Here is a 25,290-nt window from a genome sequence, read left to right on the forward strand (position 1 = left end):
ATAGACGATGAATAGGAACAACAACAACAAAAAAAATCTACAAACATATCATATATATTGTTAAAGACAATGATGAAAATAATGATTGCCGTAATGATGATAATAATGATGATGTTAATGTTGATGAGAATTGAATACCAAATAATGGTTAGTTGAAAGAAAAAAAAATCAAAATTTACTTTCATTCACATCATTTTTTTTTATCATTGAATTTTGATTGAATTTTTTTTTGTGAACAAAAACATAAAAAATATGCTGTATACACATTTTAAAATTCACAAGATTGTGGCCAAAAATAATCATTTTGATCCGATTTGTGAGTAAATTTTTTTTTGTGGCGGTAAAGGAAAAGAAATGAAAAAAATTTGAATTAAATTTTTTCAACCAATTTTTTTGTTACCTGTTCGAATATTGAAAATTTATTTTATTTTATTTTTTTCACACGAATATCACAACATATTTATATGAAAATGAAATTATATTCTCTCGATGAAGATGACAATCACACTAAGGCACAATAAGGCAAAATAATTTGTTTAACCCAAACCAAACTAAATGTATTCGGAAATAGAAAGATAGATAGAGAAAAATCGATTTCAATGTTTTTTTTTCTTGCTTCAGGATTATATGGGAAAAAATTTTTTTCGTAACAATCATATAATGGAAAATATTTTTTTTTCGATTGTTTACCTGCAAATATAAATACGATCAATGTGAATTTGAAAAATAAAATTTTACGTGAACATTTTTTTCTGGTTTTGGATTTTATTTTGTGAAAATAAAAATAAACAACAACAAAACCACACCTAGAAAAAAGACATGTTGATCAAAACAAATGTTGCTTTTGTTGCTGGATGTAAACAAAATCAATGATCAAATGTTTAAAATATTCAATTTGGATTAATTGATTAGATTTAAATTCTAATCTTTATAAACGAACAAACAATTCGATTATTCAGAAATTGATCCAAATCCGTGAAAAAAAACTGTAATAAAAATGACAACAACAAAGAAGAAAAAACATTAAATCAAATTGGCTACTCGTGTTTTCAGGAACAATCATGGATTTCATTTGAAATTTTCAAATGTTGATTAAAATTATATCCGCAGGTGTAATGTGTTTGAATCGGACAAAACATCACAAACATTTACAGAAAGAAAGAAAAAACATCCAAATAAATACATAAAGGTAACAAAAGTAAAAATGAAAGAAATTTGAATAGAAGTTAAAACTATGAATAAATTACCATACCTTACCATAATTTATACTACTTTTTTTTCAACATTAAACCATGATCATAATAATAATTTTCGTTACTAATGATGATTATTTAGCAAAACAAAAACAAAAAAAATCTATCAATCAAAAAAATTGTTGATAGAATCGATGGCTGATGAATACGAGAAAAAATAACATTGCATATTTAATCTATGAAGATTTAAAATCGGAAATGATTTCCGTTTATCTGATTTTCAATCACAGTAAGCTTCAAATACAACAACAAAAAACGATGATGGCGGAAAAAACAGAAAAATTTAAATGATAAAAATGATGATCATCATCGTGTGAACGTCATATTGCGAATGTGATTCATAGTAGAACAAAAATCGACAGAGCGAATCATTGCACCGATTCGTTTGATGATGGTATAGGTAGGTAGAGGTAGATAAATACCTGGATTTATATGTCCGATATGAATATTATCCACAAAAAAAATGATGAGAAACAAAAGTCATTGAATGAATAGAAAAGAATCGGAAATGACCAAAAAAAAACAATGATAATGATGATCATGTAAACATAGTAGTTCTTTATATGTATAGAAATGGAATTAAAATGATTGTTATTGTCAATTATGAATCACGAATCAACCGACCGATACACAAATATATAAGCATCATAGTATATGAAGTAAATAATTTCTTTATCCGGTTTATGAATAAATGAATCATACCATCATCATTATTATCATTGAATGATCACTTGTATCCCGAATCATATGCATGGATGAATCTCTATGAGACAAAACAAAACAAAACAAAAAAAATGGCTGGCAACCGACCAAACGAAACAATTATCAACATTAAAAAAGAAATTTCATTTGACCAAGTTTGGCTTTTTAAAAAAAAAAAAAAAACGTTTTTAACACATTTATGTTGTAGATAAATGTGTATGATGTACACATTGACATTGTATTCAGTGAACCAAATCTTAATGTTCATCAATTGAGAATGTGATTGAGAAAAAAATGCTACCTATTCTTTTTTGATTGACATTGTGTCTCTTTTTTTTTCATTGATGTATTTGAATTAAATAGGCGATGATCATCTTATTTTATTTGTAATCATCATTAGAAAAACTATTTCATCCCTTTTTTGGATAAGAAAAAAAAGAATGGAAAAAAATAGATTAACAGGTGTAAAGTATTGGGAAAAAAAACAAAACAAAGAATTCAAAAGAGTAGAATTGGAAAAAAATAGATCATTATCATTAGGATGATTATACTATCTTCGATTATGAAGGCTAGCGGTATAGATTATCACTTTTCAAGCCAAGAACCAAAAATTTAAAAAAAAACTAGGACAGATTCTTCATTAGAACAACAACAATAAAAACAGATCGAATAGACTCATTCATCATTATGAGAATTTACAAGGAATTCTTTTCTGTTCACATTAATGTTTGAAAAGAATAGAATCGAAAATCTAATCAAATCCAATAAAATCAATTGATCAATCGATCGATCAATCAATCAATTATTTATAAATCAAAAATCATTAACAATGATCTAACCGCATATAAAATAATGATGATAAATAACAAGTGATGATCTGTTTCAGTCAGTCATAAATCTACATTCACAATAATGATGAATGATTTAGACGAGAGACAATAAGAACAAAAAAAAACCTGTTGATTGTCAATTGTTCTAATATAACCGGATTCATAAGTTGATTTTGTTTTATCATTATGTTTAGTATTAATTTTGAAAAAATATGGAAAAATTAAAAAATTTGAACATCATAATTTTTTTTTTTTTTTGATGAAATCAATCAACAATGAATAAATTATATCATGTAATCTACCCCAAAAATCAAGTAAAAATAATTAAATATAAGATATTAAAAATTAAAAAAAAATCTTAAGCATTTTGTCTGTTGCAAATATTACTTGTTGATTTTTTGATTGCATAAATTGAGAAAAAATAAAGTATTTTGATTTAACTGCAAAATCATTTTTCAAAATTATTTCCCGGTGGCTACCTTTATTTTCTATTCCTTTTCGAGAGTTTTCTGTGAATCGAGAAAACAACAACAGCAGCAACAAGCTTCCGCTAGTATAATCAACGATGACGATATTTATTTGATGATGGATCTCCATTCACTTTAATCTCTGACAATCTTGATTCATTTTTCCCATCATATCATTACATCAAATCGTATTATCTTTCGATTATCGTAACATTCAACAGAAAATGTTAATGACTATGATGATTACCTTGATTGAATAACGGGACAAAATAATTTCCGAAACAACTAGAAAACAAAAAATTTCCAGGTGTCCACAGATATAGAAAAAAAGTACAACAAGAAACCACACAAAGTGTTTTAGCTACATCCGATTATCCGCAGTAATATATGATGTCCTGGAAAAAAATTTATTTATTTTTTCTGAAATTGATCTTCAGTTTAACATCAATATCAACATCAGGAAATCGATTCTATCTATCTATTGACTATTAAGGTAATAATCGTTCTTCCTGAACAAAACTACTGCAATACTTCCAGGGATCACATTTAATTTAAATTTTTTTTGTTGTTGTTGCAATCTTGAAGGTGATTGCTACCGTAAACGATCAATATCATCATCATCATCATCATCATCAATATCATATTATTATTCATAAACAGGAAAATATAGAAACCAAAACATCAAATGTTGAATTTCCAATCTTCAAAATGTAAAATAATATTAGAAAAGAAACAAATTTGATAGAAAAAATAAAATGGGTGCCATTCAAATTTGTCACCTAATACAATCATGTTTGCATGTCATGATTTATTCATCCAAAATGATAATGTCGGAAATGAACAATCACACATGGAATAGGAAAAAATCAAGTTCAATTTGGAAAAAAAACAATCGAAAAAACATCGACAACAAATCAATCAATATGATGGTGATCCACAAACACACAAACACTACCAATCACTACCAATCATCATTACATTTAGCCATAAAGATCAATTTTTCTTCCTTCATCATCCGTTCCATTTGAATGCTTGTCATTGCTTTTTTGTTCGCTTATAAATATGGGTATGATATGATATTACTCAATGATGATGATGATGACAAAGAAGACACCTACAATTATTGACAACAACATCAATGCAGACATTTTAGATGGGAAAAAAATCATAATACATTTTCAAAAATGAACAATATCTGTAATTCAAACCCCAAAGAAAAAACAAAACAAAAAACAAAATCAAGTCATCGAAAAGACAAAAGAACCCAAAATAGAAATGATAATCATCGAGATAATGATACCCGATGAGTATGATGATGATAACGGTTATTTTTTCAATCTACGGAGGAAAATTTTTAATGATGTTGATGACATTTTTTTTCGAAAATTGAGATTGAATGGATCAATGAATCAATCACAATTAATTTATTGAATCAAAATGCTGTATTTTGATAGTGGTGTTTGGTTTTAAAGATGAAGTAATTGTTTGAAAATTGTTGGCCAAGCATTGGAATGAAGCGAAACAAAATTTTATGTAGAGCAGTTATTTTCTTTTTCTCACGGTAACTCATTTATCCAACAACTTAATAATGATAATTATGACAAACATAACGGAATTTTTTTCTATTTTTTTTGTTTATTTGGTTCACAACATTCAAATATTACCAACAATAATGATGACAGCCTATTGATGATGTTTGATGATGAATAGTTTTAAATAATTTGTAGGTTTTTTCATTTTTGAGACACACGTGTAATTTGGATGATTCAAAAGAAAAAAAAAGATCCGTTTTTTGAGAAATAAAAACTGTTTCATTTGAAAAAGATTATAATTTTTTTCTTCTATAGATGATCTTAACCATTCCATTGTATATTATGTTTCAAGTTGCTGAATTATTATTATTATTATTTTACTTGTCACTTTTACAACAACAAAAAAAACTACTATGAAATAAAATGAACGTGGATGATCGTTTTGGATGCTTATGTTCTAATTTTATATACAGCAAAGAAACGAAAAAAATTTCTTTACCATCATCATCATTATTATTGTTAAAAGTTTCCATAATTAGATTGATGATGGATCTACAATGACCATTGAGATCGATTTTAAATTCAGCGTCGGTGTATCATCATCATCATCATCTTGATATAATCAATTACTATCTTTCTTTATCCCGGGTTGAACAACAAAAGAACAAAACAAAAAAACGATAATGATCATATAGTCTTAGTTTTTTTTCAATTTTATACGAATTAAAATGCGCCTTATTGAATCATATTATATTGTAAATCTATCTGACATCAATTGTGTGGGTCGGAAAAAAAATAATCCTTAACCATTGTAATACCTTAGTAAACCATTTCAAGAAAAAGTTCACTTTCAACTAAACGAATATAAAGATTCGTTTATGGGTTGATCATTAAGATCGGAAAGGAAAATTGTTCATTTTCTTTCATGGATAGTGAAAAAGATGTGGATTTTTATGAACAATTTTTTTGTTTTGTTTGATATCACAGAAGCTTCAAACAACTATTATCTATGATCAAATCAAATTTTAAATATCCGATAATTTTTGTTTTTGTTCACCTCGAAAACAACAACAACAACAAAAACAAATTATTTGAATTTTCAGCGAAAAAAAAATTTTCTCCATCACCTTAATGAAGAACAATCGAATCCTAACGAATGGAAAAAAAGGATAAAAAAGCCAATCACAAATACAATCGAATGAAATCCGAGATCATTTCCTTAAATTTTTTTCTGCTTAATCGTATTTTTTTTGTTTTATAACATTCTTTATTATCCATTCATCATGATGTTTGAGGATGATGAAATTGAATTAAAAGAAAAAAAAATCATTTGAAGGTAAAAATTCAACAAAATAAAGAAAATTGTTGATGGTTTGTCTGAACTATTGGATTTGCAAAAAAAACATAAAACGATGAAGATCAATAGCAATGACATGTCCCATCTCCTTGAATTATGCATTGTGCTCGACACAATGCTTGGTTGATTGATTGATTGATTGATGTGTCAACGATGGCTACTTAAAACGATTTATGACAATAATAATGAAATATGAACAAATAAATTCTGAATTCAAAAAGAAATTTTCGAATTAAATTCGGTCATTTACCTTCAAATGATTCGTGTTGATTCAATGATCGTAAGAAAACATAGAAATAAAAAATTGAAATTCATTTGAATCCGAAAAACATTATAGTTTTTTTTCTCGTTGATGTAATAAACCAGTATTTAAAAATAAAATTCTTCAAACAAAAGAATGGATAAATTATTCTTCTCTTTCATCGGACCTGAAATGATGACACTTTAAAAAAACACAAATACACACACACACACAATGAACGTTCTGACGTTTCTGGTGACAATTAATGACATAATCAAATGAACTGGATCACGAACAAAAATTTTTTTCCAGCAATTGTTTGAACAATCATGCAAATCATCTAGTTTCTCTTTTTTTTTTTGATTTATTTATTGGATTTAAATTCACAAATTCAATCAAGTGAATCAATGATCAAAAAACAAACTTATGTCACATTGTGTGCGTGTGTTTGTAAATTTTGATTATAATTTGAGAGCAAACAACAACAGTTGAATCTGTGAATTTTAATAAACTATTTTCATTAGGTCAACAACATCAATGATCACAAATTTTTCTAAATATTGTATTTGTCCATTTTTCGAATTGAAATCCTGTAAAATCAATTCATTCAACTGATTTATCCAATTTTAAACAACAACAAAAAAATGGGCAATTTTTTAAAAGTAAAAAATATCATTACTGACCTAATTTGGATTATGTTGTTGTTGTCGTTTTTTTATAAACATCACTAATGCCTGTTGTAAACAAACAAACCGATAACAATAAAAGAAAAACTGTTGAATCAAATTGAAATCAATTGTCTGATCCAAATGATGACAAAATGAATTCCAAAAAAGAAAAGAAAAAATCGATTACTGGGTATGATTTTTCTTTTTGGATCAATCAATATTACTTAAAGTTATAAAAATTTTTTGGCCAAAAAAAAATTGGGTCATATCTAATATTTTACTCTTCACCAAAAAAATTCAATTTCATTTTCGTTTTGTTGAAATTGAAATTCTTCCAAATGAAAAAAAACTATCCAACGAACAGACTAAATCAAATTTTGACATTTTTTGATCGGAAAACAGTGAAAGTTTTGATCATATTAATTTCATTTTTTGAGGGGGGACTCGGAAAATTATAGAAATCAATCGATTTGAATGAATTATTCAGAAAATCAAATCTAAATGAATGTAGACAAAATGAAATTTGAATTAAAATTGAAAATTGACAAAATTCATGCTCACGATTCGGTTTTAAGATAGTGTCGACTGTCGATGAAAATTAAAGAAAAAATCAAATTAAATTTATAATTGAATCAATTTTTAGTTCGATTTGGTAAATTAATTAAATTTTTTGCCATTGATGGCCGCCAACATCCAAAAATCTATATGTGGGTGGGTATTGATCAATATTAATTAGTTTCTAATTCAAAACACATTATGTTCAATTAACTGAAATGATTCAATAGCATATTAGATTTTGATTAGATCTTTTCTTTATCATACATCCATCAACAAACATCATCGATCATTGAATCACATCAAAATAGAAACAAAAATTTAATTTGATAAGGCAAATTAGATTTGTTTATTAACTGATTTGAATAAATCGTGATTTTCATTTCATTCAAATCATCATCATCATCATTGATATTAAGACTGTGTTTTATATCAATATTTTCAATCTGGTTTATTTGGTAGTTTTATTTATTCAAAAGGGTCAAGGAAAAAAATTTTCTTATCTTTTTTTTTGGTTACCCCATGTGAAAAAATAAAAACAATCATACCCCGAAGACAATTCAATCATTTCTAATTACTACCATGACAATCGATATCATCTTGTTTTAGATTATGATTTATCTTTGGGAAAGTGATTAGATTTTTGTTTTCGTTTTCTTTCGTAACTTTTGTTCAGTGTATCGAGGTTAAAATTGGAATTGGTCACACAAGTGTCTGTGATGATGTTAACGTTAATGGAAGAAAGATTTTTGGTTTTTGACTCATTCGTTTCCCCCTTTTTTTTCGAATACAATGAACCTGATTGATTGAAAGGAAACGCGAAAAAACCGGAAATTTTTTCCATTATATTTGATCAATAATGGTGATGCTGATGATGTAAATGTACGTAAAGAAATTCAATTGATCATCCAACTGTCATTATCATTACGCGTACTCATTACTTTATTATGTGTATATTTTTCTTTTATTTTGGTCACCATCTGGATGTAAACAAGATTGATTAAGATAAACGGATTTATGTATAGAACTTTAGGTAAATGAAAAGATCAATAAATCGAATGCTTTGCTTTAATTTGGCAATTTTTTTTACATTGAGGAGGTATATGTAATTATTTATGGGAATAAATTTACGGTCATTTGATGATTATAGTATTGACGATTTCCTGTAGCATATATACATGGTTTAATGATTGCAATCGAAATTAATGTAGAATGTAATCAACCGATTCAATATTTGGGATCCTTGATTGATAACTATGATCAAAACAATTTTTGTTTTGTTTTGTTTTTAGATAATAATCAGTTTAAGTGGATTAAATCCGGATTGAAACGTAATCTAGCGCGTTATACTTAAAAATCAGATTGATCAATATACACTATAAAATCATTACGAAAACAAAGAAAAAGAGAGAAAGTTTTCTTATTTGTTGCATACACACACCTAAAACTAAAGATCAGATTGTAATCGTATTGAAGAAAATGGAATTACCAAACGCACGTCAATTGTCCATTTGGATGTTAATGTTGGCCATCGCTATCATGTTCATAACAATCGATATGGTTATCGCATGTAAAGGTAATGGTGAACCTTGCAGTACCGATTCAGATTGTTGTTCACATATTTGTGATACAAGATTCCCACCGCATGCTTGCATTGGTGATTAGAATAAAATCTATTCTATTATAAACGATAAAATTGTTTTTGTAATTTGAAGGTGATTAAGAAGAATAAAAATAAAAATTTTATCATTTTATTTGTGTATTATTTGTAAAGAATTTTCAAATAAAGATTATTGAAATAATAATCATATTATATCATATACATGTAATAGATCTTTTTTTAGGCATCTTTTGCAAATATTCAATCGATTGATCAATAATAAAAATGATTGAACCGAATCGATCAAAAATTGTGAAAAGATATTATAAACTAGAATTTTAAAAAAATCAATTCACAAGCATCAACAAATGTTAACAATATCGGTAACAACAATCTATATACCAAAGCTAGCCAAAATCTTTAATCAATAGTATGTCATGTCATTGCAGAATCATTATCACTGCCATCATGTTGAGGATGATTATTTATCATGGTTGACGGTGATATAACATTCTGATGATCATTATTCAGATGATTATAATTATTATTGAGACCGTTTTGTTGTTGATGGTCTATATTTTCATGGTTATTTTCTTGATTCGTTTGTTGATGCGGATGATGAATGAAATTCGGCCGTTGTGCAAGCGGAGTTTGAAAAGTAATGGCTTGATGTGGACCAGAAAACACAAAAGAATCTTGTGGTTTATGTTCCGAAACGGAAATGACTTGATTCTGTTGTGTTGATTGTTGTATATTATCGACAATATGAGCAGCTGACAATTGTTTAGTGACCTGATTGAGATCATCCATCACATGAACGATCATGCAAATCGTTTCTAAAGAAAAAAAAAGACATTCAAAATCTTAAACAAATTGAACAAGATATATTACCTCCAAAACATTGACCAGTAATGGCAGAAAAACGCCATTGCGATTCATAAAGGCCTGGTTTATCTGGCGACGTAAATTGCATTTGCAATGTCCATGATTGTCCAGGTTGTAGTTTAGGCAGGAGAAATCGTTCTTCATGAGTCATTTGATGGCCACCATAAAATCTTAACGTACATCCGTATGGCCATGGTTCATCACCTGTCAAATTGAATGAAAAAAATTGAATGAATTTATCACTAAAAAAATCCTTTCAAAAAAATGGTTTTCGTTCTCTTATACATTTAGCTTTGTTACTCATCATATAGAATAAGAACTGTCATAATTTAATACAACTTTTCAAAATATTAATAACTCTCAACACCCAAAATACAATTAATGATTATTTGACTAAAAATAGTATCATGTACACACACACATGCACTTAAATCTTTAATTCAGAATACCATGAATTAGAAAAACGAACCTGAATTATTAACAGTACAGCGATAAGTGAATGAACTGTTCGGCAAACATTCGCATATATTAGGTTCCGGTTTAATCTGTATTTCGGGCAATTTTTGCAGATAATTTTGGGGTAATGTAGATTCGTAGTCAAAATATGAACAGATTGCTGCTTGTAAATTCCTAAAAATTACAAAGAATAATGAATTAGCTTGGTGCAGTAAAATCATTATTACTTACCAATTGTTCATATCTAACCAGAATTCAGCCGTTGAATCTGAACATTTTTCACCAAGTAATAGATTAAATTGCTTAATCAATACATCATGATCAGTTGTATTGAGACAAGAAAATTTTTGTAATAATTCCGATGTAATCGGATCGGTAGAATCTGATGATGATGAATTGTTTGTGAGATCAACATCCATTTTTAATCAGAATTCTTTGTTATAGTTATTTTTTGTGGTCCAATAAAAACTTCAATTAATTGGTAGTAATCGAGAATTCGAAGATATTATAACGGCAGCAATAAAATATGAAACAGATCTAAAATGAGAAAATTTTTGATCGAACCTTATTCAAATTAATTTGATTTGATAATGATAATAATAAGAATTGACTAATGGCCATAGGACTTATATTTGGATCATTGTAAACATTGATTGAAAAATGTGTAAAAAAAATTGACGTGTTTTTTTTCTTAGTGATGAACGCTGATTATTAGATGTCGTCGTTGTAGCTGTTCAATTGTTGAAATGTAAATATTTTGTTGTGCATAGAAAGTCGAGGTCATCAAATTCGAAAAAAATGTCTTAATACGTTCGCTCATTTCACACAATATTTGTTATTTTTCAGTTGAGAATGGATACACATACATAAACACAAACGCGCACTTTAATTTCCATGTAATTTTGATTAGGATTGTCCTTGGTTGGTTGGGTTGTCCGTTATTTTATCAATTTGTAAAGAAGCTAATTTTTTCCACGTTTGTCACAAAAAGATGAATACAATGACAGACGACAAAATGAATGAATTTGTCAAAAATCCAATCGATTATGGTGATAGTTGTTGATAAAAAAAATGCTTCAAGGGTTAAAGTGCATCAACATTCAACTAATAAACAAATGACAAAACAAAAACCTGAATCAAATGATTAAATGAAAAAGGCATATACCATGATTATAGGAAAAAACTTGCCATTCGATAAAAAAAATAATATCAATTTAACGTGAACGAAGTCGAGACAAAATCAATTACACCAGTAACAAACAAAAGTTTCCGGATTCGTGTTTGATTTGTTTTTTATTTAAATTGACTATATTTTACTAAGTTCAGGTCGTTGTCGTTTGGTTATTCGATTCTTGCTGATGGTTGTGGTTGTTTGGTAAAATGAAAAGGATGCTACTCACAAATTCATCACACCACTTGATGATGATCATACGACTACGAAATATGAATGCCTACTCAATATAACGTAAAATTTAACGTGAATTTTTCACACAAACTTGTATTAGTCGTAAACATGCAAAAAATTTATTTTAATAAGCAAATGGAAAATAACGAAAAAAATTGTTATAAAGGTAAAGTCAGAATGAGAACGTATACGCTTTTTTACATCATAAAACAATTGTAAAAAGGTGAATGAAATGAGACAAATATGATGATATATCATACATTGTGACTATGGCCAAAAACTCAAACTAGCATCATCATCATCAACAGCACTGTTCATACGCAATACAAATGTGATTCGGCAGCATCATCAACGATCGAAAACAGAACGAAAAATATGAGATATTCATTGAAGACGTTCTATGGTCGCAAAATTTGAACATAACTAAATCTTATAATTCAACAAAAAAAAAAAATTTATAAAAGGGATTAATTTCAAAGATAGTTCTTGAAATTCATGTCATAGAAACAGTTTAAAATCACATTCGACATTTGTATTGGTTATTTCATCAAAATCTTTTTAAAAAATACGATCGAGGTTAGTACTTGAAAAAAAGTGTTAATGTCCATAAGATCATCATTAAGTTATCATTGGTTTCGTCATTTTTTTGTGTGAAAAACCAATTTATTGCGGTTTTTACTTTTATTATCTAATCAATGATTCGACATAATCATATCTTCATAACTGTCATTATAAAACATTTTTTTTTCTTTGGCGATAATTTCATTATCTTTTAGAATCATTTGTATTTAGTAAGCATTCAAATTTTATTCATATTGTACATTGCATATAGAAAAAGAAAAAAAAATTTGTTACAATAGTTTAAAGTAGGAATTATTATCATCGTAATATATTCATAGTCATTAGTTAAAGTCGAAGATAATGAGTACCAATGATCGCTCCACAATTTGAACAATTATGTTTAATATCCTTTTTTGTTATCATTATCGAATCAGTTATCCATTATTTTGTGATGAAAAATTTTAATTAAATTTTTTTTCTTTAAATTATTGTTTATTTTATTCAAACTAACCTTGAAATCATCAATGATCATGGGCAATAATCCACACCAACATCTAAATATGTTGAAATGGACAGAAAAATAATGAAAAAATATTTTTTCATTAAATTCAAATGAGATTTACTTACCCTAATGTACAAAGTACACAAATAAGATATGTCAATTGTCCGTTAACCTGTTGCGTTCTTGTCATTGTCTTATTCTTACATTCGGGACAATCGATTTCAATTGGTTCACGTGTTAATGCCATTTGATTTTTTAATTCTTTCAATAACATTGTTGAATAGTTTGTTTTAGGTACTGAATTCAAAAAAAATATGTAAAAATAAATAATTTTTGTGAAATTTTTTTTCCTTACCTTCATTAATTGGTTTATTTATTCTGTTATTGCTTTGGTCATGATCCATGTTTATTTGTATAATTTCACTTGTTGAAATCGATTTAAAGTTTTTTTTTGTCAAGCTGATGATTTGATCACAATGGAAACAAATGAATAAATGAAATTTTTTTTTGCACGAATAAACATCGAAGTTTAAACAGTAAAAACCCATTTAATTATTCATCATTAAAATAATCATTCACTCATTCATTGAATGATGGTTGTGTGTTCTTTATGTTTGAAGTTTTTTATTCAAGATTAATTTCCGATTAATCTACAAATTAGAAATTGCATCATCAATAACTGAATGAATTACAGTAGGCAATCATCGAGCTATATCTCTATAGCTTTATTTCATTTATACATTTTCATTTATTCATCATTATAGCACCATAACGCCATGATATTTTATCATCAATTCGGTTTGATTTGATTCGATTCGATTAAATTCAATTTTATATACTGCATCCATAATCATTATTTCTATTTAACAATCAACAGTTGCAAAATCTTTTATTTTATTATATATAATATATTAATCAATTTCAATACACTTGAACAAAATGTAATTCTATGGAACATTAAAGCAATTGTTGAAAGTTTTTAAGTTGATTTTTTTTTTTAATTTCTAAATTCCTAAATTTCTAAAACGGTAATTAGTCATTGCTAGTCTCTAAGAGATTAATTATGTCACAACAATCATATTGGTAACCATATCCAATGGTAACAACAATAATTGGCTCTGATTATTACAATATTTTTAAAAGATGATGTCATATTTATCGTATGCATATAGTACGCCTATTGATTTTGTTGTTTTACTATTAGAATCGATTATTATTGTCTAAATCATTACATTTAATTCTAACCATAGACGATGGCAGATAGAACAATCAATCTAGAAGAATGGGTAGAAAAACAATTGCAATTGATTCGTTTGGAACATGAAGAAGAAGTTCTAAGAAATGAGTAAGTAATTTTTAGAAAAATTCAAAATTCATTCATTTTATTTGGTTTCTTTTTGAAAAATGAAAACAAAAAGAGATTTACTAACTAATAATTCAATCGAAGATTTGGAAAAAGCTGGATTTGCTTTACGAAATCTACAGATAACTAACCAATATTTAGATGATGGCATCAATGTTATTTGTTTAAGCTTACCACAAGAAAAAAAAGATCAGTTAAATCTTGAAAAATGCCGTTTACTTCGTAGTTTTGTCGGTATCACTTTTGATGATGAAACAGAACCAATTGCAATAGGACACGCGTTAAAAGTAGAATCATCAAAAATTGAAATCGATTGTGATGTAAATTTATCCAAAAAATATCCAAACCAATTTTCACTCAATTTTGTTAAAGTGGTCAAAGATATCACTTATATGCGAATAGTTTTTACGTTGAAAAAAATGGTTTCACGATCATCGGTTGTCTATTTAATTGGTTTATTAATGGGTCATAGACCATTATTGAATCCATTAACAATGTTGGCGCCATATGTTCGAGGTTTACCTTTTTCTAATGGACAAAACGGATCAGAAACAATTGAATGGTTCAATACTGAATTAAATAATTGTCAAAAAGGAGCTGTTGAATTCTCATTGTATCAACAACATTTGGCCGTAATTCATGGACCACCCGGTACAGGAAAAACAACAACACTTACAGAATTGATTCTTCAATTGATTACTAGAGGATTTCGAGTGATGGTCTGTGCACCGTCTAATGTGGCTGTTGATAATATTTTCAAACAGTTAGTCGATTCATATGATAAAAATCTATGTCAAAAATATCGTGTTAAACCTGGTTATTCATTCGTACGAATTGGTCATCCTGTTAGAGTTGATCCAAAAATTCGCAAATATATTGTTAAATCAAATTCTAAAACGAAAACAAGTGATTTCGGAAAAAAACAAATTGAACGAAAGATTCGAAAGGCAAACGTTTTAATGTCAACACTTTCGAGTTCGTCTATCTACCAGGGTCTTCTTAAAAATTTATGGAGTGATATGGATTTGAAGAATTTTTCATTCGACGTCGTTATCGTGGATGAATGTGGTCAATCAAGTGAACCATGTACTTGGATTCCGTTATCGTTTGCTGATAAATGTATACTGGCAGGTGATCATCTTCAATTGCCACCAACAATATGTTCGCCTGAAGCTGCCAAGGAAGGACTTAATATCTCTTTACTCGAACGAGTTACAAAACAATTATTTGCTCATTGTCCACAACAAGTAGTACGAATGTTAACAGTTCAACATCGTATGAACAAATTGATCATGCAATGGCCTTCCGATTATTTTTACGAGAGTCGTTTGGTTGCCGCACCTTTCGTTGCTTCACATCAATTGATATTGAAAGGAACTAGACGTCCGCTACCAGTTTTACGATTCGTCGATACGGTCGGTTGTGATATGAGAGAAATGAATTCACAAAGTAAAGCATTCCGCTCATCAAAGGGTAACATATATGAGGCGAAAATCGTATGTATTATCATCAAAAAACTTTTGGATCAAGGATTAGCGGCATCCAATATTGGTACGTTGTCATTAGTTGTTCTAATTGTTTTAAATCAAAAATTTAAACTTGATTATAGGCGTAATTACGCCCTATAGATTACAAACAACTTTAATCGAAGCCGTTTGTCAACGAGAATTCTCCCGTCGTATCAATAAAGAGTTAGAGATCAATTCGGTTGACGGATTTCAAGGTAGAGAAAAAAATGTTATCATTTATACTATGGTACGTTCGAATAATAGTGGTTCGATTGGATTTCTCGATGAGGAACGACGTCTAAATGTTGCTATCACTCGTGCTCGTCAACATTTGACTTTGGTTGGCGATTCCGGTACAGTTACACAACGATCAAGTGCCCTGAATTCATTTATTGGATATTGTTTTCAAAATGCAATCATAGAAAAAGCAAGCGATTACGAGAGACAAATGAATCGAATGAATTATCTGGATCGAATATTTAATGAATTCCAAGTAGCCAAACCACGTAGAAATCGTCGGAAAAATCGTTCAAAAAAATCGAAAAAAACTGAACAAAATAGTATTCCACCAATCGATTCAAATCTAGCCAAAATATTACTTACATTCCTTAATAACACCGAATGGCCATCAGTACGATTGCCAATTCATTATAATCGAAATCAACTAGAACATGCCAAAAATTTTTGCTGCCAAAATAGATTCAAATATTCCATTAACAAAGTGCAAATCCACAATTTCAATCAAACACAAGTACATACACAGATGATTATATTTCGTTGAAATTTAGTTGTTCAATTTTATCTTGTTTGTTAATTTATTTTCAGATTGAAATTTATTATTTTTTAAAAGATTCTAAGCCAATTTATTATTATTTTTTTTTAAATGAAAAGATTTTTTATTTCACTTATTCATTCAATAAATCTTTGCAAATAAGTTTGCTGGACGTAACATGTTGCATGATTTGAATCATTTTGAATATTGTATTCTTCATGTTTATTCAATCGATATTTCATTTATAAACGGCGAGTTTTATGTATTAATGTACGACATAGTGGGCAATAATGATCGACATCTTTACATGAATCAACACATAATGGAATCAAACAACATCCAAGCCAACAACTGTGTAAACATATTGAAATTTTGTTAATTGAGAAATCTCTAAATATTACTAAGGTACTAACCCAAGAAGACAAAGTCCACCGGAAAGAATATAGGTAAGCAAACCATTCTCATAATGTACATCAGTAACAATGTTAGCTTGGCAAGATGGACATTTCATTTGAACCGGATCTAATCCAATTGGTTGAGTGACGATCACTGTTGGTGGTGCCGGATCCGATGACACTGATAAAAAAAATTTGTTTAAAAAAGCGTCTAATGATTAGAAAAATTACAACTTACTTTTTAAAATAAATGTTTATCGATATTTAGAAAAAAATTTATTAAAAATTTGGCTAACAGATTTGTTTAGAAAGTATTGGATGTAATGAAATAAAAATGATATTGACAGTTGTTAATATATCTGTAACAATATTTGAATCGAGTTCTAATTCAATTGATAGAGAACAATTTATTTCCAAAAAAAAAATGATTGGAATTTTTGGATTGGCAATTTTTTTCTGATAACCAGTCCTCTTTAAACAAACTGTTTGATGATTTTGTTATAAAAAAAAATGGTGCTACGTTTTCGATATATTTATTGATTATGCATTTTTTTTTGCTTATTTGTATTGCTTTTTATATTTCTCTAATACAATAGGTGAGAGTTTTGTCATGACAAAATTCAAATTGGATTATTGCAATATTAATCTGTCTTTATTTTCATCTTTTACTTGTTTTGATTCAAATTGCAACCGTTAATCGTAGATGTGACTTGACATATTAAGATATGAATTCGCCTATATGGTATTGAAGTTGTATATCCAAGGAGATAATCTTTTAGATTATCACAGAATGAAAAATATCTACCATATTGTCAATCAAATATCTTGCAACCATTTTACATTTTTACAACAAAAAAAAAATCCTTTTAAAATCTTTTATTTGTTCAATTTTGAATGAGCATTACAATCAATTGATGTAATTGATTGAAAATAATATAATTGAAGGTTTTATTGTTTTAATTATGATTCATTGATTATTATGATAAAATTGATTAGGAAAGTAAAATAAAAAATTATTACAATGATGATAATAGAATGTGTGGTTTCAATAACTTTTACGATCTATTTGTATATTTTGATTATTATTATTTTTGAAATTCAAATACGAAAAGTAGTGTAAATGAGTTCTCCACATTCTGGACAATAATGTTCAACATCTTTCAATGAAGGTACACAGAATGGAATAAGACAACATCCTAACCAACATCTGTTTTTAAATAATAATTTATATTGAACAATTAATCATTACAAACAATAAATATTAATCAAAAATAAAATACCCAAATAATACTAAACCACAACAAAGAATATAAGTTAATAAACCATCCTTATAACGGATTTCGGTCAAAACTTTTGAATGACAATATGGACATACCATACGTATTGGAACAAAACCTTGTTCTTGTACGACCACAACGACAGTATTTTTCTGTCGATTGCGACGTCCCATTTTAATTTCGCAACGAAAACAAAAATGTTTATTACAAATTTCAAGAATATTTTGGATTATTTTCATTAAATAATGAAAAAAAAACAATCGAATTATTATGGCAATCAAATTTTATTTGAATATAATTTTATATGAAAAATTCAATTAATAATTGAAGGTCTTTTATTCCATAAGTACCGATTATTTATTAAATATTTAAAAATAATAGATAAAAAACAATTTTTTGAAAATAAAATGAAAAGCGAACAAAACGAATCAAACATAAAGTAAAATTAAAATGAGATTATAATATCGTCATGATCACATATAAAACAATCCAAGTTCGGTTTATTGTTAACATGATTTGACTTAGTTGACTTAATCGAATATATACCATGCCTTAGTAATGTGATGAAATTTTTTCATTTAGATTCGACGATATCGGCCAACATTGGTCTTACAGTTTGAACATCGATGATCAATGTCCTATTGGTTTATTATGGAATAAAATTTGATTAAATCGAATAAAGGATGACATAAAATGAACTTACCAAACAATCGGGTATACAACAAGGAATCAAACAGCAACCAGCCCAGCATCCACATAGAAATAATGTTCCAGCAGCAAGATATGTAAGCAAACCGGGTACGGCACTTATTTCGGTTAATGTAGTTGCATTACAATTAGGACAAGTCATTTGAACCGGATTAGGTGATAATCCAAGTGAAATTGGCTGAACAGTTATTACATGGGTTGTAGTGGGTGTAGGGTTTGCGCCAAATGTTTGATTACCTAAAAAAGAAAATTAATATTGTTCGATTATATTTCAATCGATTTAGTGTATACCTGGTTGCTGGACATGAATAAATCCTGGTCCTGGTGGAGGTTGCATCGAGTAAGGTGGTGGAGGTTCCATGTTAAAAAGTGGTGGTGCCACACCCGGATAAGGTTGTGATTGTGGATAAGTTGGTTGCTGTGGTCCGGTAGTTTTTGCCGGATTGTTTGAGTCAGAATTTTGCATGATAATTATGAATTGTATGCGAAAAAGATTCAAGGGCTTTCAATCAACAAGTGATTCAAGTTTTTTTTTGGCATATATTCAAGTGCGCTTTGAATGGATAATTGTGCGATTTAGAAGAATGTAAAGCATTTGTTCAAATTTCAATCATTACGTGTTGTATTTGCCTTAATTTCTTCACTCGATTGACGTGATTGAATTTTGATTCACCTTTTTACACTTATCTTGGTTAATAAAAATCGATCGAATCAAATCGAAGTGGTAACTTTGGAGTTTGTGCAACACTATGATTTATGAGATGAAACTGGTTATAATACGCACTGTTTTTGTATACAATATATTGTCATTGACAACAAGTTTGTTGTCGTTGTGTTTTGTTTTGGATAATAAATTATGTAAAGAAAAACAATAGGATTTAATAGAAAAATCCCATAAATTACAAGTTATTTACACAGACAGACACCATTTTGAGCAATTTGACTCACATCAAATTAGTTGATTACAAAAGCTGCCATCTTGTGAATTCCAATTTCACTTTTAAATTTTTCCCAAACTCAAATATTTGAAAATGAAAATTATTAACATTATTTTACTCAATAAGCCATTTGCGATCAATTAAACATAAATTACGCATATAAGATTTGTTTGTTTGAACTAATTCTACAAACATTATACATTCAGGTTTTTGTGAAAACAAACACGAAGATGGATGAATAAAAACATTCATTGATGGACGATCATTTTGTCCAAATGTTATGGTACGATAATCGCCATCCCGTTGTAATTCGGCAATATTTGCACCTAGACCAACACCAACACCAGATGCTATTGCCAAACATTTACGTACATTTTCTGTACTTGGTGTACTGATCAAATCAATATATGCTTGTTTACAGAGATCGACTAATTGTTGACGAATTTCTTCAGCCTGTTTCAATTGATATGCACGAAGATAGTTTTCTTGACACCAGGTCATTTTTTGTTGTGCTTCTCGATAGCGACGAAATACGTTCAATAGTTTGATTAGATCACCTTCGGAAGAGGCAAATTTTCGATGTATTGCAATAGCATTTTCATCAGTCATAGATGTATCGAATACGTTATCTACCGAAAGCATCGCAATGATTGTAATTATTTCTTCTGTGCATCGAAATTTTTGTGCTTTTATCAATAGTAAAGCATATCTCGGATCAATCGGAAACATCACCATTGTTTGCCCAAGTTTGGTTAATTTGTAGTCTACATCGGAATCGTTTACTTTTTCAATAGCTTTCATTTTCATTAATTTTTTCAACGATGATTCTATGTTTTCTGCCGATGGTGAATCAATAAAATCGAATGCTTGAACATTGCTAACGCCTAAAGCAATTAACTGTAATAATACAGTAGATATACTGCATTTTTGAATCTCAGGAACGGGAAACGATGTGAATGAACGATATTCTGGTCTAGTATAAAGACGATAACATTTTCCCGGAGCTAAACGACCGGCACGACCACTTCGTTGACAAGCTTGTGCTTTCGAAATGTTTTCAACACGCATTATTTCGAAGCCAGTTTTTGGTAAAAAAAATTTCGATTTAAATTTGCCGGTATCGATGACGTAACGAATATTTGGTATAGTTATTGATGTTTCGGCAATGTTTGTAGCAAAAATGACCCTACGAAAACAGTCATTTGGATTACGATCGAATATTCTTTGCTGTTTGATTTTAGGTAATGCAGAATAAAGAGGATATGCTTTCAATGTTTTGAAAGTTCCTCGACTTGTTTTCATCGTATTTGTTTGAGCGGAATAATTCTGAACAATTTTGATCATATTTTCAATCTCTTCTTGACCAGTGCAGAAGACAAGAACATCACCACCAATACGGATGAAATCATTATTCTTTCGTGTTTGTTCATCCATAACAGTCAATTCATCTTCTTCTTGGTGAATCTGAAACAATGTAGTAAGACAAGCGGCTACATAATCCGTTTGTTTAGATTCGGTATAAAATATTTCGATAGGATGAACGCGACCTTCAATGTAGATGACTGGTGCTTGATTGAAATATCGAGAAAAATTATCAACATCCATAGTAGCCGACATGATGATGATTTTCAAAGGTTCATGATATCGATGATCATTAGATGAAACTGAATCTTCATCAAGTGGACGTTTTTGGCCACTTCGTAAACGTTGAGCTTGTTTCACTATACCAAATAGCAGATCACTTTGAACGGTTCTTTCATGTGCTTCATCCAATATGATCACCCGATAATTCGAAAGCAATGGATCACTTATGGCCTCACGTAATAACATACCATCAGTCATGTATTTGATTCGGGTATTATGTGAAGTACAATCATCAAAACGAATTTTATAACCGACTAGGTCACCTATTTGACATTGTAATTCTTTTGCAACTCGTTGTGCCACGGAAACAGCTGCTACACGACGAGGCTGTGTAATAGCAATAGTTTCTTTGCTTGACCGATTTCTATTCGATAACGTAGACGGTTGGTAAAATTTCGATGATATTAGATGCTCGTATAAAAATTGAGGTATTTGAGTAGTTTTGCCGGATCCAGTTTCCCCAATGATTATCAATGTCTCATTTTTTTGTATTCGGTCAAGAAGTTGACTTTTGACCAAACAAACGGGCAATTTATTCGTAGATAATCGATGATAATTTATATATGGACGTTGTATATAATGATTAGATGAATAATCATTTGAATTGTGATGATGAGTATTTGAATTATGTGATGAAAAATTCTCTGGTGAACTAGGAAATGATGATGCTGATTCTGATCGCCCTGGACAGGATGGCGATGATGAACTTAGTGATTCCGGCGATGATGTCGATATAATAGATCCAGGTGATGGTGTAGCCGAGTTGATATTTGGTAATTGAAGTTGTTGTTTATTTTTCACTAAAGCTATGTCGGGTACCATTTCGTCAAATTAATCAATAACTATCTATCATTAAATTGTTAAATTGTTTAAATTAGAAGAAAAAACAGACAAAATCGAAAAATAAATAAAGGTAATTGAAACACGTGATCAAGCCGTGAGTTTAGAATGATGACAACACGCGCCGATATAGGCGTGTACACTGTTATTGTGTAACTTTCCATTTAATTTGTTCCAAATGATCGATTTGGTAACTGTTTTATAACTCTGACGGTTTTGTTCGAATGACAGTGGATTTCGATTTGACATTCGAGACAATTCCAAAAGAAAAATTCAGTTTTTTTAACAAGAATTATCATTTTATTAATTATTTTTATAAATTTTTAAAGAAAAATAGTTTTATCTTGTCAATATTGAATGAGCGAATAGAATTGTGATCAATATTTTGATTTATAGGACAATTTTTTTAGTTTTAGCAAAATTATGACTTTTTTATAGAACCCAGAAATAGATAAAGATGACAAATACGACCACACACCCGGCAGCAACTTTAGCATAGGTTGCACGAAGATTCAGGTATCTAGCATCTTTTTTGTATTTTTGTGACAATACGGACAAATTTGTAGCTTTATTATCAAGATCTACAGAGAATTGAATTAAAAAAAATTGAATAAATTTATCCAGTATTTTATCGGGAAACTTACCTGAAATGGCCAGACCCCTTTGAAGAACATCATCGATATTTTGAACCATAATTTTTTGTACATCTTGTAATTCTGTGTTAAGCTGATTCAGATTTCGTCTTGCACGTGAATCCGTGAAGTTTTTCTTTGCTTTCTGTATGTAATTATCTGTAATGTGAAAATGAAATATGAATTTAATGTTACAAATAGGAAAATCATACCAAATTCAATAAAACTATAAGGCCGTGAAACTTTATTCACACGAGACATGTAATCTTGTTGGAATTGTCGTTGCAAATCTTCCAGATATGAAAATGCAATTCGTCTGGAGAAAGATTTTTCACATAAAACTAGATAACAAACTTGTTTATCATTTAGAATGCTATGATTTTGAAGATGAATAAAAACCGAATATAAAATGTAACGTCATCAAAAGAATTGAAAAATTCAACTTACTGAAACATGAATGGATCTGTTTCAATGGACATTTGTGACGGGGAATCAACATTCATTTTACGGAATAAATGCTTGGCCTGATTTTGATAATTTACTATATTGCGACCAATCTATTGATGATGATTTGAAAATAATAATTGTTTGAACAAATCAATTTTGGGTAAACATTACAAACCGTTTCATCATCCTGAATGGATGCGGCCAATGGCAATCCATCGGATATTCTTGCTATCATAGTCATAAGAACCATTTTTTTGTTTGTTTGGTTATATAAACTAAAACATTTCGTAAATAATTATCATTTGAAAAATATTCAAAAATGAAAACAACTGACGTGGATTATAAGCGAATGTTTATGTAATAAGAAGACAATATTTTTGTTTGGATTGCAAATATCGCGATTTGCCAGGATAACTCTTATGCATTCAAATAGTACGTTTATGAACGCGGTGAAAAAAAAAACTTGTTTTTTCAGGCAATTATTGATTTACGATTTAATTTTCCTTGTTGTTTGAAAAATACTCATATACTATACTTATTATAATAATGCACCTGAGTTTATAAGAAATATGACGGATGAAAACTTTTTTTTTGTAATTGCGTTAAACGAAAACGAATAGAACATGAATGTAAAATCAGCCGATTCTAAATCTAATTCGAATGAAAATCATTCCGAATCAATTGATTCAAATCAGTTTAATGATACTAATGTTATTCCAAGAGAATTTAATCGATACCTCAATGTACCGCCTGTAATTACGAATCCTAATAGCAATTATTTTGCGCAACAATTTCCTTATAACAATTCTAATACTTTACCTTTCTATAATTCATCCAATCAAAACATTTATCAACAAAATGTTGGCAATTATTATAATCCCAATTGGAACAATAATTTGTATCATCGTCGAAATCCTCCATATCCCGGTTATAATCCATCAATGCCTACAATCATATCAAAAATGGCCGAAGAAAAAATGAAACCTGCATTCAAATCAATTGAAATGATCTTGGAAACATTTAACTCGATCAACATGATATTAGATTCTACATATTCTACATTTTATGGATCATTTCGAACTATAACCGGTGTTGCAGATCATTTGATTTTCATACGTAATCATTTGACAGAATTGGCCTTGTTTCCTCGTTTAGCTCGTACTTTGATCAGTTTCATCAAATGGCTGTTCAAATTTTTGGGCTTAAACCATACAAAATTGGGCTCAATGTTCGAACAACAAACTAATAATGTTATCTGGAGCGAAGCGATGTCATCATCCAGTGCAATGAAAAATCCCATATTAAATTCTGCAGAAGGTGATAAGCCACAATCATCATTGTGGCCTGTGATGGCATTTTTTTCGTTGATATTTGGTACGCCATATATTGTTTGGCAATTACTTGGAGCCAATGGTCAAATTCCACGAATCAATCAACCTGATTGGACTATCAAAAATGGGCGACATTTTGTGGCCATTGGATTACAAAATTTTCAAGCTCGTAATACAAATGAATTAAGTTTCCGTAAAGGACAGATGTTGTATATAAAACCAGAATCACTACAACCCGATTCAAAATGGTTAGTAGCTTGTACGATTAATGATGATGAAATGAAACCGGTAGAAATTGGAGTCATTCCATTGAATCTTGTGAAATTATTAATGAAAAAATAAATGGTATTTAATGATGTTTTCATAAAAAATTACAAATAAAATGGTTTGATTTTAAGAAATTGAATCGCGAAGTACGTTG

General features: G+C 29.0%; 8 protein-coding genes across 9 annotated transcripts; 2 read left to right on the top strand and 6 right to left on the bottom strand.

Moving 5' to 3' along the window:
- Nucleotides 1–9,340: 9,340 nt before the first annotated feature.
- On the bottom strand, nt 9,341–12,063 carry LOC113797492 (protein ILRUN). Its single transcript, XM_075824836.1, has 5 exons — nt 11,735–12,063; nt 10,778–11,677; nt 10,560–10,720; nt 10,097–10,294; nt 9,341–10,041 (listed from the first exon to the last, which is right to left on the bottom strand). Exons 2-5 carry the CDS (start codon nt 10,963–10,965, stop codon nt 9,641–9,643), a joined length of 948 nt encoding a protein of 315 aa, XP_075680951.1. The 5' UTR covers nt 10,966–11,677; nt 11,735–12,063; the 3' UTR covers nt 9,341–9,640.
- Nucleotides 12,064–12,377: 314 nt separating this feature from the next.
- LOC113797491 (DNA-binding protein SMUBP-2-like) lies at nt 12,378–16,834 on the top strand. 2 transcript variants are annotated; one of them, XM_027347881.2, is made up of 4 exons: nt 12,378–12,527; nt 14,265–14,359; nt 14,433–15,928; nt 15,987–16,834. In XM_027347881.2, the coding sequence occupies exons 2-4, from the start codon at nt 14,268–14,270 to the stop codon at nt 16,664–16,666; spliced, it is 2,268 nt and encodes a 755-aa protein (XP_027203682.2). In that variant the 5' UTR covers nt 12,378–12,527; nt 14,265–14,267; the 3' UTR covers nt 16,667–16,834. The 2 variants fall into 2 exon arrangements, with proteins under 2 accessions (XP_027203682.2, XP_027203681.2); XM_027347880.2 differs by having other exon boundaries at nt 12,404–12,527; nt 14,219–14,359.
- LOC113797432 (lipopolysaccharide-induced tumor necrosis factor-alpha factor homolog) lies at nt 16,737–17,505 on the bottom strand. Its single transcript, XM_075824838.1, has 3 exons — nt 17,291–17,505; nt 17,071–17,233; nt 16,737–17,008 (listed from the first exon to the last, which is right to left on the bottom strand). Coding segments are annotated over exons 1-3 (273 nt in total). The 5' UTR covers nt 17,292–17,505; the 3' UTR covers nt 16,737–16,899.
- A 486-nt stretch (nt 17,506–17,991) lies between these two features.
- Nucleotides 17,992–18,568, bottom strand: LOC142646298 (LITAF domain-containing protein-like). Its single transcript, XM_075824837.1, has 2 exons — nt 18,333–18,568; nt 17,992–18,259 (listed from the first exon to the last, which is right to left on the bottom strand). The coding sequence occupies exons 1-2, from the start codon at nt 18,566–18,568 to the stop codon at nt 18,151–18,153; spliced, it is 345 nt and encodes a 114-aa protein (XP_075680952.1). The 3' UTR covers nt 17,992–18,150.
- Nucleotides 18,569–18,646: 78 nt separating this feature from the next.
- On the bottom strand, nt 18,647–19,930 carry LOC113797373 (lipopolysaccharide-induced tumor necrosis factor-alpha factor homolog). The gene is made up of 3 exons (XM_027347735.2): nt 19,329–19,930; nt 19,033–19,274; nt 18,647–18,967 (listed from the first exon to the last, which is right to left on the bottom strand). The coding sequence occupies exons 1-3, from the start codon at nt 19,501–19,503 to the stop codon at nt 18,908–18,910; spliced, it is 477 nt and encodes a 158-aa protein (XP_027203536.2). The 5' UTR covers nt 19,504–19,930; the 3' UTR covers nt 18,647–18,907.
- Nucleotides 19,931–20,061: 131 nt separating this feature from the next.
- Nucleotides 20,062–22,583, bottom strand: LOC113797362 (ATP-dependent RNA helicase DHX33-like). The gene has a single exon (XM_027347723.2). It carries the CDS (start codon nt 22,439–22,441, stop codon nt 20,090–20,092), a length of 2,352 nt encoding a protein of 783 aa, XP_027203524.1. The 5' UTR covers nt 22,442–22,583; the 3' UTR covers nt 20,062–20,089.
- Nucleotides 22,584–22,731: 148 nt separating this feature from the next.
- Nucleotides 22,732–23,913, bottom strand: Sec22 (vesicle-trafficking protein SEC22). Its single transcript, XM_027347733.2, has 5 exons — nt 23,714–23,913; nt 23,539–23,648; nt 23,304–23,464; nt 23,104–23,250; nt 22,732–23,040 (listed from the first exon to the last, which is right to left on the bottom strand). The coding sequence occupies exons 1-5, from the start codon at nt 23,786–23,788 to the stop codon at nt 22,892–22,894; spliced, it is 642 nt and encodes a 213-aa protein (XP_027203534.1). The 5' UTR covers nt 23,789–23,913; the 3' UTR covers nt 22,732–22,891.
- A 91-nt stretch (nt 23,914–24,004) lies between these two features.
- LOC113797369 (peroxisomal membrane protein PEX13-like) lies at nt 24,005–25,275 on the top strand. The gene has a single exon (XM_027347731.2). It carries the CDS (start codon nt 24,162–24,164, stop codon nt 25,209–25,211), a length of 1,050 nt encoding a protein of 349 aa, XP_027203532.2. The 5' UTR covers nt 24,005–24,161; the 3' UTR covers nt 25,212–25,275.
- Nucleotides 25,276–25,290: the final 15 nt, after the last annotated feature.

The sequence above is a fragment of the Dermatophagoides pteronyssinus genome, unplaced genomic scaffold (assembly GCF_027571235.1).
Source record: "Dermatophagoides pteronyssinus isolate colony J.1.1.1.1 unplaced genomic scaffold, Derpt_VIB-CSIC_2022.12 sq0002, whole genome shotgun sequence".
NCBI lineage: Eukaryota > Metazoa > Arthropoda > Arachnida > Sarcoptiformes > Pyroglyphidae > Dermatophagoides > Dermatophagoides pteronyssinus.

Bases quoted from the DNA above. Each gene is read 5' to 3' on its own strand.
- Sec22 (XM_027347733.2), bottom strand. From the start codon at position 23,788: ATGGTTCTTATGACTATGATAGCAAGAATATCCGATGGATTGCCATTG. The intron at 23,251-23,303 runs GTATGATTTTCC...TTCACATTACAG, and splicing joins TTATAGTTTTATTGAATTTG to ATAATTACATACAGAAAGCA. The intron at 23,041-23,103 runs GTAAGTTTCCCG...AATTCTCTGTAG, and splicing joins AAGGGGTCTGGCCATTTCAG to ATCTTGATAATAAAGCTACA.
- LOC113797492 (XM_075824836.1), bottom strand. From the start codon at position 10,965: ATGGATGTTGATCTCACAAACAATTCATCATCATCAGATTCTACCGAT. The intron at 10,721-10,777 runs GTAAGTAATAAT...TGTAATTTTTAG, and splicing joins TGGTTAGATATGAACAATTG to GAATTTACAAGCAGCAATCT. The intron at 10,295-10,559 runs GTTCGTTTTTCT...TCAATTTGACAG, and splicing joins CTGTACTGTTAATAATTCAG to GTGATGAACCATGGCCATAC.
- LOC113797362 (XM_027347723.2), bottom strand. From the start codon at position 22,441: ATGGTACCCGACATAGCTTTAGTGAAAAATAAACAACAACTTCAATTA.
- LOC142646298 (XM_075824837.1), bottom strand. From the start codon at position 18,568: ATGAAAATAATCCAAAATATTCTTGAAATTTGTAATAAACATTTTTGT. The intron at 18,260-18,332 runs GTATTTTATTTT...ATTTAAAAACAG, and splicing joins TGTGGTTTAGTATTATTTGG to ATGTTGGTTAGGATGTTGTC.
- LOC113797491 (XM_027347881.2), top strand. From the start codon at position 14,268: ATGGCAGATAGAACAATCAATCTAGAAGAATGGGTAGAAAAACAATTG. The intron at 14,360-14,432 runs GTAAGTAATTTT...GAAAACAAAAAG, and splicing joins GAAGAAGTTCTAAGAAATGA to AGATTTACTAACTAATAATT. The intron at 15,929-15,986 runs GTACGTTGTCAT...ACTTGATTATAG, and splicing joins ATTAGCGGCATCCAATATTG to GCGTAATTACGCCCTATAGA.
- LOC113797373 (XM_027347735.2), bottom strand. From the start codon at position 19,503: ATGCAAAATTCTGACTCAAACAATCCGGCAAAAACTACCGGACCACAG. The intron at 19,275-19,328 runs GTATACACTAAA...TTTCTTTTTTAG, and splicing joins TATTCATGTCCAGCAACCAG to GTAATCAAACATTTGGCGCA. The intron at 18,968-19,032 runs GTAAGTTCATTT...ATAAACCAATAG, and splicing joins GTTGTATACCCGATTGTTTG to GACATTGATCATCGATGTTC.
- LOC113797432 (XM_075824838.1), bottom strand. The intron at 17,009-17,070 runs GTTAGTACCTTA...ATGTTTACACAG, and splicing joins GGTGGACTTTGTCTTCTTGG to TTGTTGGCTTGGATGTTGTT.
- LOC113797369 (XM_027347731.2), top strand. From the start codon at position 24,162: ATGAATGTAAAATCAGCCGATTCTAAATCTAATTCGAATGAAAATCAT.